Genomic DNA, 13,280 nt, shown 5'->3' on the forward strand with positions numbered 1-13,280 from the left:
TGACTCCACAGAGTGTAGCTTCCTCATCTAAGATGCGAGTATGAACATCTTCCAGAGAGGATTGAGTGATGAGTCCGGGGGAGGATGTGTGGGAAAAGGCCGAGCACAGGGCCTGGCCCACAGCGTACACTCAATGAGTGACAGCACGCCTTCGTCCTGAGCTCATCAGCCTTGCTCACCATTGGCTTTGCACAACAGGCTAGATGAACAGAGTCAAAGTCAGTAGCTAGTGATTACACATCATCTGTATGTATAATACAAGTTTTTTAAAATAGAAAAACTTAAGTTAAAATTTTTAATTTTTTAAAATATTTGTCATTTCTTTAAATAAAAAATTGATGGTGGGCAGCTCTTCAGTGTCTACGGCAGTGGGAAATGAAAGCACAGAGGGTAGAGAAATACACTGAGCCTTAGGGATCCCTGAGTCTGGGTCCTTCCTCTGCAGACAGGGCCTACAGAGAGCATCACGGGGAACGTTTATAGAGATCCGGGGGCCAGGGCTGTACCCCTGCAGAGATCCTCAGCGGGAAGCAGCTCCCACCGCCACCCCTGCCCCTCATGCAGAAGAACTCAGGTGCTCTAGCACCTTCTACCTCCTTCCGTCCCAAACCTACAGAGAGGCTGACCTCCAGTCTCCCATCTGGCTGGTGGCACAGCAGGGACCAGACGCCTCGGCCCAGATGGAGCCTTTTCGACCATTCAGAGCACTAGCCCCATAGGGCTTAAAGGTTAAAGAACAAATGGCCAAAGTGAGCCTCAGGGTCATCCCGTCAACAATGAAAACGAGAATGCTGACCATCCTCAGCCACTCTCCAGGGACGTCCCCTGGGCATGAGTGACCCCAGAGGGCCCACTGGGAGCAACCAGAGCTCGGGCCTGGCCTCGCCTCTCCTCAGACCTCCCCAAAGCCTCTCTAGCTGGGAGCAACAGCCGCCTGGAGAAGGCTTCGTCTGAGCTGACCATGGCCGTGACTATGCTGACGGGCGATAGCAGCCAAGCACACAGCAAGGTAGAAACCCTGCTCCCCTAACCCTCATGCTGGCCCAGTATCCCACAGAGGCAGCAATCAGTATGGCCACTCCCAGGAAGAATGAGGAACAGAGATGTTGAAAACCCTGCCAAAGCTGTGGCCTGAGTCAGCACGGAGGACAGAAAACAAAACTGCACATCCGACTCTAGGGCCCCGGGCACAGAACACAACAGCTCCGCTTCCCGCCGCGCTCCTGCCACCCCGGCTGAAATTTCAAGATCCCCTTTCCATTTTTATGCTTAGCTCTCTCTGTGCCCTAAAGCCAGGGTTCCTCTTCCTCCCATACATGTCTAGACCCTCTTTGCTCCTAATTACCTTCCATAAATACCGTCATCTTCTGTTCCTTTTCCCCCTTTGAATAGCAACAAGCAAATAGACGCCAACAGACATGGTGCGGGGGGGGGTGGCAGGGACAGCTGGAAATCCGTGGAAATGAGCAATTACCACTAAGGTTCTGGGATCCAGCCCCAGCCCCAGCCCCAGCTGCGGGAGGAGGTGGAAGGCAGAGCCCGGGCAGGCTGCTTGGTAAGACCCCGCAGAGACCATGAACATGACCGGCATTGCTCACTGCCCTTAAGGACCCAGCTTTCAAAGCTTCAGGGAACCAGTCTGTGACAGAAAAAGACATACATGTTCTGAACTGACATTTTCGGCTAATGCAAATGTTCGTCAAGAGCGTGCCTTCTAAATTAAGATCACCTGCTTTTGGAGTGACTCTGAAGGCTCTCCACATTAGCAAGCTGAGATTTCCAGCTTTCATTGCTTAAAACCATGGTCCTGCATGCCTTTCCCCCCGGAGCACGAGATGCCTCAAGCTCCAGCCTGAGGACTCAAGAGCCTTCTCTCTGGAGTAAGCCTGGCTCCCGGGGCTTTGCTGGGCATGCACAGACCCGTGTTCCTCTGTTTCTCTGGTTCTCCTTCACTGTTGCTGTTCTCAACATCCCTTCCTATATCGCACGTGGGTTCACGGCAGCTGCTGCGTCCAGGTCAAGGCCACCGCCGAGTATCAGCGTGCACTATTATTTCATTTTCCCTTTTGAAGAGTTTAGATTTTTTTTTTTTAATTGGTGGTGAGTACAATGGAATAAAAAGAAACTGCAGTTGCTTCCGTAGCGTGGCATGACTAAGCAGAAAAGCTGGTATGTTGAGTACCTGTAACAGGTACACAAGTAGCTCTGTTTTAACACTGTGGTCCCAGTGTCCCTGAAAATGACTGGTGAGAGGGAAGGGGATCAACCCCGGGACGGGCTGATCTCAGAGGTCCTTCTTCCCGAGCTGTGGTTCTGGGGAGACACTAGTCTTCGCTTCACACGCCCCTTCAGCCCCGTTCTGACTGTTCAACCACCTCAGGAACATTCTGGGGAGGGAGACAGGAGGCTTAGTGTGAAAGCCTTTTTTGCATTCTGACATCCTGGTACATTTTCTGGAAGGTTCTTGTTCAACAAGTTTTACTAGTAAGATTGGCAAGGATTCCTCTCCCTCGGTCTTTTTCCTCAACTCACTAGAAAGTTCAATCAAAGGGTCCGAATCAGAGGCTTCTTCATTTCAGAGCACTTTTACCTTTGCCCCACCCAGCAAAAGGCAAGGTTTCTCTGGTTTCCATGGAGACTCAAAGTCTTCATTGCTAACTGCTGGTCAAGAGGCGATCTCCACTCTCTCAGTGACAACAAATTAATCCTTTCTACTACGCTCTCTTCTCCATCCCCTCGCCCAGTCCTCCATAAAAATCCTCCTTGGGCTTTCTTTTATTAAACCATCAATAATCTACTAAAATCTTGGGGTTAGACACACATCAGTCAAGAGACCACCATGCAGAAGACCTTGAAATAGAAAATGACTGTCCTCCGGAGTTTCCCAAGGCTGGGCTCTGGGATATCTCTCCACAGCATGAAAGTTCTAATAATCCAATGAGAATCTTATGTTGTCTTAACACATCCCATGCAAGTACCTCCACTCAGGGAAACCTCCTCTCTTCTTGCTCACCACTTAGACCATAGAGAAGATGGACTTGCAAAACAGACTGTGGTTTTGTAATACTACTGGATTATACTTCAGTGATCAGTAAGGATTAAAGAAAAAAATCGCAAACAACAGTCTCCAAATACCAGTTTCCTAAGCAAGTGAATGAAATGGTGAGAGGAAGTTGAAATTCAGTTGAATTTGAGTCCAAACAAAGGAAACTTATCACCAAAAAAAAACAAAAAACAAAAAAACAAAAAAAACAAACACCAAAAAAACACCAAACAAACCAAAAACCAAGCAACAACACAAATCAAAAAACAAAAACAAAAAACCAGACAAGCAATAAGAGGGGTGAATGACAACCCAAAAGCTGCCTTTCCCAGCAGAAGGCTATAAAGTTCCTCGACCAAAAGACCTCAACCAGCCACAGTCCCTAACAGGTAAACTCTGGGTCTGTAAGCTCTGGAAAAGCAGCAACGATGAAACATCTTGGCTCCAACCAATAAGCCTCACTCCAGAAGGTTCTGGAGAATTCAGACAATGAAAACAAGGGAGAGAACTAAAGGCCAGACTGAAGAGCCAGCCTCCGACAAAACTCCTGCTGCCTGCCAGGCTGGCACTGCGATCCTTCTTTTCTAATCTATGCAAATGTCCTGAAAAGGGTAATGAAATTTTCATTTCTCTCTGCACGGCTCAGCTGTTCCTGGGATGATTCTGCTGAGGCAAAATGCCACTGAGGGCAGAACAGTAAGACGTCTTTGCAGAAGCCTCCAGAAGGCTTCAGGAAGGCTCTAACAGATACACAGAGAAGTTGGTTCTGAAGCTCCAACCCTTGCAAAAATTTGAAACAGCCACATGGGTTGGAATAATGCCCACAGCGGCACCATGGAGGAGAAAGTCACACGTTTCCAGCCATAGCTGTGCAAAGTAAGCAAAATAGCCTAGTGTTATCTCAACTGTAAAACAAAGGCATAAACATGCTACTCTGGCCCCTTTGGTGGGTCCTGAAGATGCGGGATGAGGACGCGTTCTGTACCACAGAGCCCTGTGCACGTGTATGGGGAAGGGTAACTGGGGAAGGGTTGAGCACAGGCTTCTCGTACCAGCGACATGTAGGGAGTATCACCGTTCCTCTTCGGACACGCTGCCTTACCCACACCGGCCTTAGCTCCCTGATTTTTAAAAGAGGGACTAACGATGATACCCAGGCTGATGGGGCACAGCTCCCAGGGCACCATAACTCTGCAGCAAATAGGAGTTTATATCTTGGCAAAGACCACCAAGGATCTCAAACAGGTAGGGGCTCAAAATGTGAATGCAAAACAACCCGCGACCAGCTTATCCTCTTTGACAGATTATAGGCTTCCTGTAGCCAAGAGTCGCTCTCACGTTCCTTCTACGTTCTAGGCATAGAAGAAAGTCAGGATCTTGACAACCTTAGGCGGAATCAGCCCATCACCAAAGAACAAGCACGGTATAATTCCACTTCCGTGACCAACCCAGAGTAGCCAAATTCATGGAGGCAGAAAGTAGAGTGGGGCGTTGCCAGAGGGTAGGGGGAGGAGAGAGGAGGGAATTGGTGTCTCACGGGGACAGAGCTTTAGTTGTGTAAGATGAGAAAGTTCTGGAGCCGGACGGTGGTCATGGTTGCACAACAAGGTGAATGCACTTACTGCCACCAAAATGTGCCCTTAAAAATAGCAAAAATGGCAAATTCTGGGCTATGTCCATTTAACCGCAATTTTTTAAAAATCAGCTAAAAATATAGAAAGTTGGTGTTCAGAAAGTTGAAGGTTAGGTCAGTGGTTGATAATTCACGAAGACCCTGTCATTTGAAGCAAACTAATTCTAATACTGACTGTGTGCCAGCCACTGGAGGGGCACCCAAACTAAAGGGCACTGTCTGGAGGCACGTAGCGGACACTGGGAAGATTCCTGAACGTGTACGAGAGCGGACTACAGTTCCTCGGTTACAGGGCCTCTGTTTTCTATTTTTAATGTTTGCAAGCAGTAACACTGACTCAGAATTTATATTTCTAATTATAATCGAGTCCCCAGAAAATGAAGCGGAGATTGTGGGAGAGCGTAAAATGACGTAACGGTGGTAGACAAGGGAGCCACCACTTTGTTCTGTGAAGATGCAAGAGCCACCTGAACCCAGTTCTAATCCTAGGACTGCCTGGGTCGATTCCTGCGTCGTTATGTGGTCCTTCCCAGGGGAATCAGAGCCGGGCCCAGGCACCTGGCCTGATGAGAAGCTGCACCGAATTGAAAGAGAAGGGGAAAATAAATGGGAACTAGTAAACACGGTGGGATGGAATGAGGCTCCGGGTCTCAAGGCTGAGTTCAAGTCCTGACCCAAACACTCACTGGCCACGTGACCTAGGGCACCTGCCTTCACTTCCAAAAATTCTGAAGGAGCTGAAGGAATGGTCTTTGAGGTTCTATCCAGCTTGATCCGACTCAGATTCCACTGAAAACACCCTTCCGGATTTCTGATCGTTTATGCAAATAAAATAGACATCGATAAACTACTTCTCCAAAGGAAAATTGTTAGTCTTGCATGAAAATGTTATGAGTGATTGAGTCAAGAAATGCTGTGCCCATAGTCTTCTGAGAACACAAGTACCCAAGAAGATGTTCGTGGAGAAAATAAAGCAAGAATAATTCCCAGGATGGAAGAAAGGTTCTTTGCTGTGTGGTAAAGCAGTTGGCCCCACGGGAGGGGCTGCCCCCCGCCCCTGAACCTTGCTCAGCTCTAAAGGTTCCCTCCGACCCTCTTACCTGCATAGGAAGACACAGGGGAAATCTGCAGAGGGTAGAGCTCACTCATGCTGACCGGCTGTTCGTCACTCTCGGTGGTCACCTCTACAACCTGGCAGATGTCCGGAGGATTAGCGACAATCTCTTGATCCTCGATGTTGCTATCCAGGTGTGACTGTCCTACAACTTCAAAGACAAGACAGCCATAATGCACTGATGCCTGACTCCCTACACTAGCAGGCACTCTCAAGAAAGACAACCTTTCCCCAAAGAGTTGAAGAGTCAGGAATCAAATTCTCAGTCACCATACATCATTGGCCATGAAACTGAAGAACCCAGCCTTAGCTTTGGGTTAATATCTCCAGAGAAACAGCTTTGCCAGGAACCTGGCTCCCCGGGGCCATTTCCAGCATGCTGGCCCATGGTGCTTACATATGGCAATGTCCCAAACTCAATCCGGTCATAGCCAAGCCTGCAGGACCAGAGGTTGCACCCAGAACTAGCCCTAAGGCCAGACAGACAGTGCTCTGAACTTGACCCATTTCTGTCCTCTGCTCTTGCTCTGAAGGAAGCTGCTGTGCTGTGTGCCAGGTCCTGGGTCCAGAGAGACAAAATCAAATCTTACTAAGGAGAGAGGACCACCAGAATGCACTCCATTGTATCATTTCCAGCTGTGGGGGCTCTGTTCATGCTCCCAGTCCTTTCCTATCCTCCAGGCAACGTAACCAGGGGAGGAAATACCAGACAATGGGCCAGAATGCTTGCCCGAGCCTCACACCCGCTAACTAGGACACTGAGAAGATGAATTCCCACCACCTGGTTCTGAATCCTGCCTCAACTTTTTGTTAATTAAACTTTTTAGTCATTTAGTTCGTTGTAGATTCACATACAATTGGAAGAAACAATAGAGACAGATCCTGGGTGCCCTTCATCCAGTTTCCTCCAATGGAAACATCTTGGAAAACTCTAGCACAGCATCAGGGTACTGACCCTGGTAACATTCTACACATTTTGTTCAAATTTGCCCAGTCTCCCTCGTACTCCTGTGTGTATATGTGTGTGTGTGTGTGTGTGTGTGTGTGTGTGTGTGTGTAGTTAGTTTTACGCAATTTGATCACATATGTCATCTCATGTGTTCACCAGCACAGTCAAATTACAAAACAGATCCATCATCACAAGCATCACCTATACCCACCTTCCATCGGCCTCTTCTCCCCACCGTCTCCAACCCCTGACATCCACTCATCTGTTCCCCAGTTCCATAATTTTTGTCCTTTCAAGGATGTTTCATAAACGAGCTCACCCAGTAACCTTGAGAGAGCAGCTTTTTTCACTCTGCCTAATTCACTGGAAATTCATCCCTCCCGCCGTGTAGTGCATATTAATAGTTGGTTCCTTTCCACGGCTGAGTAATATTCCCCAGTGTGGTTATACCACAGTCTGTTTAACTAGTCTGCTCACTGATGGTCTTCCGGGTCATTTCCATTTTTTGGCTATTACAAATAAGGCTGCCAAGAACATTGGTGTATGGGTTTTGTATAAATGTAAGTTTCCATTTCTCTGGGATCAAGGCCCAAGAGTGCTGGATCACATGCTAACTTCACGTTTCCTTTTATAAGAAACCGCCAGACTATTGCTTGGCGTGGCTACACTGTTTCACACTCCTGGCAATGTATGGATGACCCAAGTCAAGCACATTCTCACCAGCTTTTGGTGTGGTCACTATTTTCCTACTTTGGCCACTCTGAAACCTCTCAGAGTTTTCACTGTAGTGGTATCTCACTGTTGTGTTAATCTGAAAGCCCTTAATGCCCTCCCCTACTTTCAAACAGAACTGACCTTATACTTTGTTGGCAACGGACTGAATGAGATATCCTTGAAAACTGGCACCGATAAACAAATGGAAACAACAAAGCAATCACAATGTTTCCCCAAGGGCCTCAAAATACTTGGCCACCATAATCACTGTTTTACTCAGGCCTGTGTAAGTTATTTTAACATTTCGCCCCCGAGAATGACAGGTAAGCCATCCTAATCCTTTTATCAATGAAGAAGCTCAGGCACAGAGAGGTAGATTAACTTCCCCAAAGTCACACAGCTCAAGTCCTGAGCAGGGCTCCTCATCCCTCCCGCTTTCTTGACCATCAGGTTAGGCTAAAAGGCCACCACGTCCCTATCTTCTTGAGAAGTCTGCCATCGTGAACAAGTTCTTGTCTTAACCATTCAGTATTTTAATTGCTCCAGTATTTTTGTTTATAAATGAGTTCCTGTTTTAATTGCTTTATGGAGAGAGATGAAATGACTAGCATGAGGTAAAGAGAACATGACCCGATTCTATTCAGAGAAGCCTTGAGAAGGGAGTGAGAATTCTCGGGTTCTGGAATGAAGAGAGGGAAGGCACCCAAGAGGCTGGGGGAAGGAGATGTGGGGATGTGCTAACCGTCCACAGAGCCACAGCACTTCCTCAGAGAGGAAGGGAAATGGAGTGTTGTTCAGGTTCTCCTGGGGTGCAGGGGTATACAACTAAAGAAAAGGCAGACAGGCTACAAGTGGCAGGTAGTCTCCCAAATTCTTTTTTTTTTTTTTAAGATTTTATTTTTATTTATTTGAGAGAGACAGTGAGAGAGAGCATGAACGAGGAGAAGGTCAGAGAGAGAAGCAGACTCCCCGTGGAGCTGGGGGCCCGATGCAGGACTTGATCCTGGGACTCCGGGATCCTGACCTGAGCCGAAGGCAGCTGTCCAACCAACTGAGCCACCCAGGCGTCCCAGTCTCCCAAATTCTTACTTTATCCCTTAGACTATCCTACTTGAACACGAAGAGCATCAGTTATACTGTTCACCAGACCCAGACTGAGCGCAGACACTGACCTCTCTCAAGTCTCTTCTGCCTCTTCTCCCATGGAAGATAAAATGGCAGGAAAACCAGATTTCCCAAGTCCTAAAAGCAGCTGGCGGATAGAAAGCAAACAGGGTGTGCATGTGTGTGTCTGAGGAGGGCTTGGCGACAAGCGACACCCTGCCCACTGAAGCGACTGAGGTCTTCTATAAACTCGATTTAAATCAAAGCCGCTCTCACTTGCAACCCTCTAAAATTCACTTCTCTTTTGCCCTGTCATTCCAAGTAGACCACAAGTGAGCCGGGAGCACACATAACGGCAGCAACTCAAGTGTCTTCCTATCCTCACAGCCCCTTGCTCTGACCAGGAAGTCTCTCCCTCGCTGCTTCTCCTCACAGTGCCCAACTCAGCCAGTCATTCAACTCACGGGACATTTACTGAGCACCTACTTTGTGAGGGACATTGTTGTCAAGTATGAGGAGGGGCAGAGCACCATCAACCCAGTCAAGGGCCTGGTTTGTGAGAACTCTGGTGGGGCTCTGGGCCAGCAAAGAATGCTCTAGAAGTTAAGTTTAGGACAGTTGTGAAAAGAAGCAGAAGGGAAGGGGGCCAGGGAGAGGCCACATGAAAAGAGTTGAGAAAGTGATTTTTTTCCAGTCTGAGGACTCAGAGGCTTCACTGAGGCAGGAGCACATGGGCGGGGGGGGGGGGGGCGATGAGCAACAGGCAGTATTCAGAATGCCTCTGCTTTCTCTTCTCCTGACCACCCCAGAACAGAAGGACTTCTCCTTCCAGAGCGCCTCTCCCTCACTGTCCCCAGTGCTCAGCTGAAACTACAACGTGACACAATCTTGTTCCACTTCTTGACTTTCTACCTCATCGCAAGTTAATTCTGTATCTCTTCCTGTAACTTTTTACTTGTGTGCCTCATCTCCCAACCAAGCCTCGGCTCCTGAGAGAGTTGAAAAGTGGGATTAGAACCTTCTGTACCAAGTCCCAGCACAGGCTCATGGCCTCTGCCTCAAGCAGCCCATGAAGCTCTGCTAAACAGACCGACCTGAGCCCAAGTCCCGCAGGAGGTCACAGCCACATGAAGACACGGGTAACAATGAAAGCTTCCTAGTGAATTTCAAGACTTCTGGCAAGGGGGCTTTTCAGAACCTAGAGGAAGTGATGGAAACAGAGGGGGCCATAGTAGCCAGAAACTGGGGGCAAGAGGAGGAAATGTTTCGGGGGGGAGGTGATCAAATGTCCTGGGTCTTAAACATAGTGGTGGTTACACAACTGAGTGCTTCTGTCAAAATTCACAGAACAGTACACTGAAAGGGGTTCATTTTAGTCTATTTCATGTAACATCTGAAACATCATGGGGGGCCCAACTCACAAGCGGCAAGCCCAAAGGAGCAAGGACTTGCCAACATCTGAGATGCTCTCTGGATGCTCTATAGGCACTAGCCCTAATCATCTGACCGATCTCTCTCTTTCATGAGTTTCCTGAACCACCAGCCTTTGCCCCGAGTGACAACACAGACAGCAACACTGACTCCTGACAGTCAAAAAGACACACGCATCGCAAGCCATCAGCAATCTGCTACAGTGATTCAAGTCAGAACGGACACCATGTGGGGCACCTGGGTGGCTCAGTCATTAAGCATCTGCCTTCGGTTCAGGTCATGATCCCAGGGTCCTGGGATGGAGCCCCGCGTTGGGCTACCTGCTCAGCGGGGAGCCTGCTTCTCCCTCTGCCTGCTGCTTCTCCTGTTTGTGCCCTCTCTATCTCCCCCACTTTCAAATAAATAAATAAAATATATTTTTTTTTAAATGGCACCATGCAGGGCACCCGAGTACCCTGACTGATAATTAAGGGTAACAAAACCAAACACTTCCTGAGCACTTACCTTTGCCTTTCCCACTCTCCCCTGACCTCCCACCTGGAAGGCTCCACAACCCCACAGGGAGGGTACAATGATCACCCCCATTCTAGATATGAGGAAAGGCATCGTGGAGAGTTAAATTTTAATTCAAGGTCAGAGGGCCCGTAAGTGGCAGAACCAGGAATCGAATTCCACTCTCCCTGACTGTGGCTCAGCTCCAGTGCTCTGCCAGGTGGTCTCCCCCAACCAAAAGGGCTCAGCAAGTTCCCACCGGGCTGCTCCCACCTTTCTAAGCCCATCTGAGGCTAAAAACTGACGACTCTCACCTTCATGAGACTCGGGGCTCATAACCAGTAGGGAAATTGCTTTTTTCAGCAGCTCTGTACTGGGTGCCAAGGAAATTCTCTAATGGTTGGAGGGGCTAGGAATCCACTAGAGCTTCTCCAGCACATTGGGTCAGCCCATCAGGAAAAGAGTCACCCACAGGAATGCAGTTTTATCTGGACCTAGTTGCTAAGAATTGCAACAATATTATTCATGGCTGCTTACTGATGCACCAGTTTGGTTCCTTAAAAGGTCATTCTGACTTTATGAACAATTGCTGACTTAGTGTGGGCCTCCACCTGAGAGAGCCGTTGCCGCCCCATGCCCCACAGAAAGCTCTCGGAGCAGAGACTATTAGAAATGAAGACACGGGGCTCTGGAAGAGGGGAATGGGGTGGTCCGACCACTTTATAGCTAAAGAAAGTCGAAGCCCAGAGAGGCCAGCCAGACTGCCAAGGTCACCCAGGTCGCTGTAGGGTTCAGCATAAAGCTTATCAGCGGGCATACAAAATCATGCTATCCACGGTACTGTGGAGAGAAATTTCTTCTTGATCCTATCCGAAAGTTCGAGAATTAAAACTGTTAATATTAGTGCTGACGATGCAGCACAGACGAGGCTACCCTCCCTACTCAAATATATTTCAATATAATTTTGATAATATCATAATCATAATATTATTTTGCCACCTTCTAACTACACAGTGATTTTCCCACTATGCTCATTTTGTGCTCCCAACAACCCTGGGAAGTAGGTAAGATCAGTATTATTATTACTTCTGTCTTATATTTCAGGAAATCGAGTCTCAGAGAGGGTAGGGAGTTTGCCCAAGATCATGTGGTAAGTTAAAAAATTGTGGGAGTAGGTCTAGAGACTATGTCTTGTGACTCCTAATCTGTGTGCTTTTTATTTTATTTTTTGTAATAAAACGCAGCCATGATTTGGGTTAGATGCCCATAAGCCACGGTAGGAAAGACGGTCACTATGGGGTTAATGGAGAATGGACCTCTGTCCTTGCATGGGCCAGGCGTCCCAGCTGCAGCCTGTGCCCACCTCACCAGGCTGCTGTAGGTCAAGGCAAAGTAAGAGCGTGACTGGGGCAGTATACACTCTTCACTCCCACAAGAAAACAGCGTTGCGTGCTACCGTAACAAAGGGAAGCAAATAATCTGTCCCAGTAAAATCTCAGTTGAGTTAATCAACACATCTCGAGGGTCGATGGGCTGGGAGCAGAGATGTGGATGAGACTTCTTGGGGTAGCGGCTTACACTTCCCAGCAGAATTGCCAAATGTCCATGTCTTTCTGGGTCATGTGGATGAGCCCTCACGGCCGCTCCACAAGGACGACGTGCAGAGCCCACCTAGCTTTCTCAAGGGACAGGCACATGGAAGTCAAAATGTTCAGAATAATTCAAGTTCAAAAACAAATATAAAAGGGGTCGGCAGGGACCAGGTAGCAGGGCTCTGGGGACACAAGAAAGAGTCGGGTCTTTGTCTTGCAGGCAATGGTGACATGGCGAGACTGGCATTTAAAAAAAAAAAAATCCCAGGGTGCCTGGGGGTGCTCAGCCGGCTAAGCATCTGCCTTTGGCCCAGGTCATGATCTCAGAGTCATGGGATTGAGCTCCGCGGTTGGGCTCCCTGCTCAGCAGGGAGTCTGCCTCGCCCTCTCTCTCTGTCCCTCCCCCTGCTTGTGTTCTCTCTCTCACAAATAACTAAATAAGATCTTTAAAAAAATTTTTGTAATTTAAAAATTACAAATTAAAGAAAAAAAATCTGTCCATGTGGAGAATGAGTGGGGAGGGGGCAGAATGGAAGCAGAGCCCCGGCAACAGTGAAGGTGACTGGGGGTGATATCAAAAAGAGAAAGAAGGGGCTGGATTTGGGAAGTATGAGGGGAGACAGGAGGAGCTGATGGTTAATTATAAATGAGGGGGGTGGCAAGGGAGAGGAGAGTATGAGAAATATATAGCTTCATAAAAGAAGACGGCAGATTTCTTGGGCAAATAAAAACGTCTCAAGGTTGAAGGGCAACAGCCAAACCACTGGCAAGCCTCATGCTGCACATAGCAACTGAGAGCGTCCCGTGCAGTCCCGCATCTGTGACCAGGCTTCCCCAGGTCCAGTCCCCTGAAGAAATATAAGGTGCACTATCGGTTCTGGGTCTGGGTCTGGGTCTATTGTGATGTTTGGGTTTCATATCTCACATGGAGTTTCATATGCTTAGAGTTTTCTAGGAGTGGTGGTAAAATTGGATGCTTTGTCCCTCAGGGGAAGAGAGCTCAGCCCTCCCCGAAGAAGGCATGGGGCACGGCACACAGCCCACAGAGAAGGAGTGTGGAAGACCTTCACTCCCTCCCCCTGCTGAGGGGGGGGCGCCTTCCACCTAAAAATCTACCTCAAGCTATTTTGTATCTTGTAGATGGAGTTTTTGACATGGTACGCACCAGGAAAAATAGCAAAAAAGAAGAGTGGACAAAGGGGCTGGAA

The 13,280-nt window shown here is 48.2% G+C and overlaps 1 protein-coding gene across 3 annotated transcripts in view; it reads right to left on the reverse strand.

Annotated features, from left to right (window-relative positions):
- Positions 1-13,280, reverse strand: part of LOC111144413 (interferon regulatory factor 2) — an 81,735-nt gene that overhangs the window by 3,159 nt on the left and 65,296 nt on the right. For all 3 annotated transcript variants that reach the window (XM_022498690.1, XM_022498691.1, XM_022498692.1), the window contains exon 7: positions 5,777-5,941. In XM_022498690.1, coding sequence (XP_022354398.1) covers positions 5,777-5,941 — 165 coding nt within the window. The remainder of the gene's footprint in view (positions 1-5,776; positions 5,942-13,280) is intronic.

The sequence above is a fragment of the Enhydra lutris genome, unplaced genomic scaffold (assembly GCF_002288905.1).
Source record: "Enhydra lutris kenyoni isolate GAN:26980312 unplaced genomic scaffold, ASM228890v2 scaffoldscaffold11, whole genome shotgun sequence".
NCBI classification, from domain to species: domain Eukaryota; kingdom Metazoa; phylum Chordata; class Mammalia; order Carnivora; family Mustelidae; genus Enhydra; species Enhydra lutris.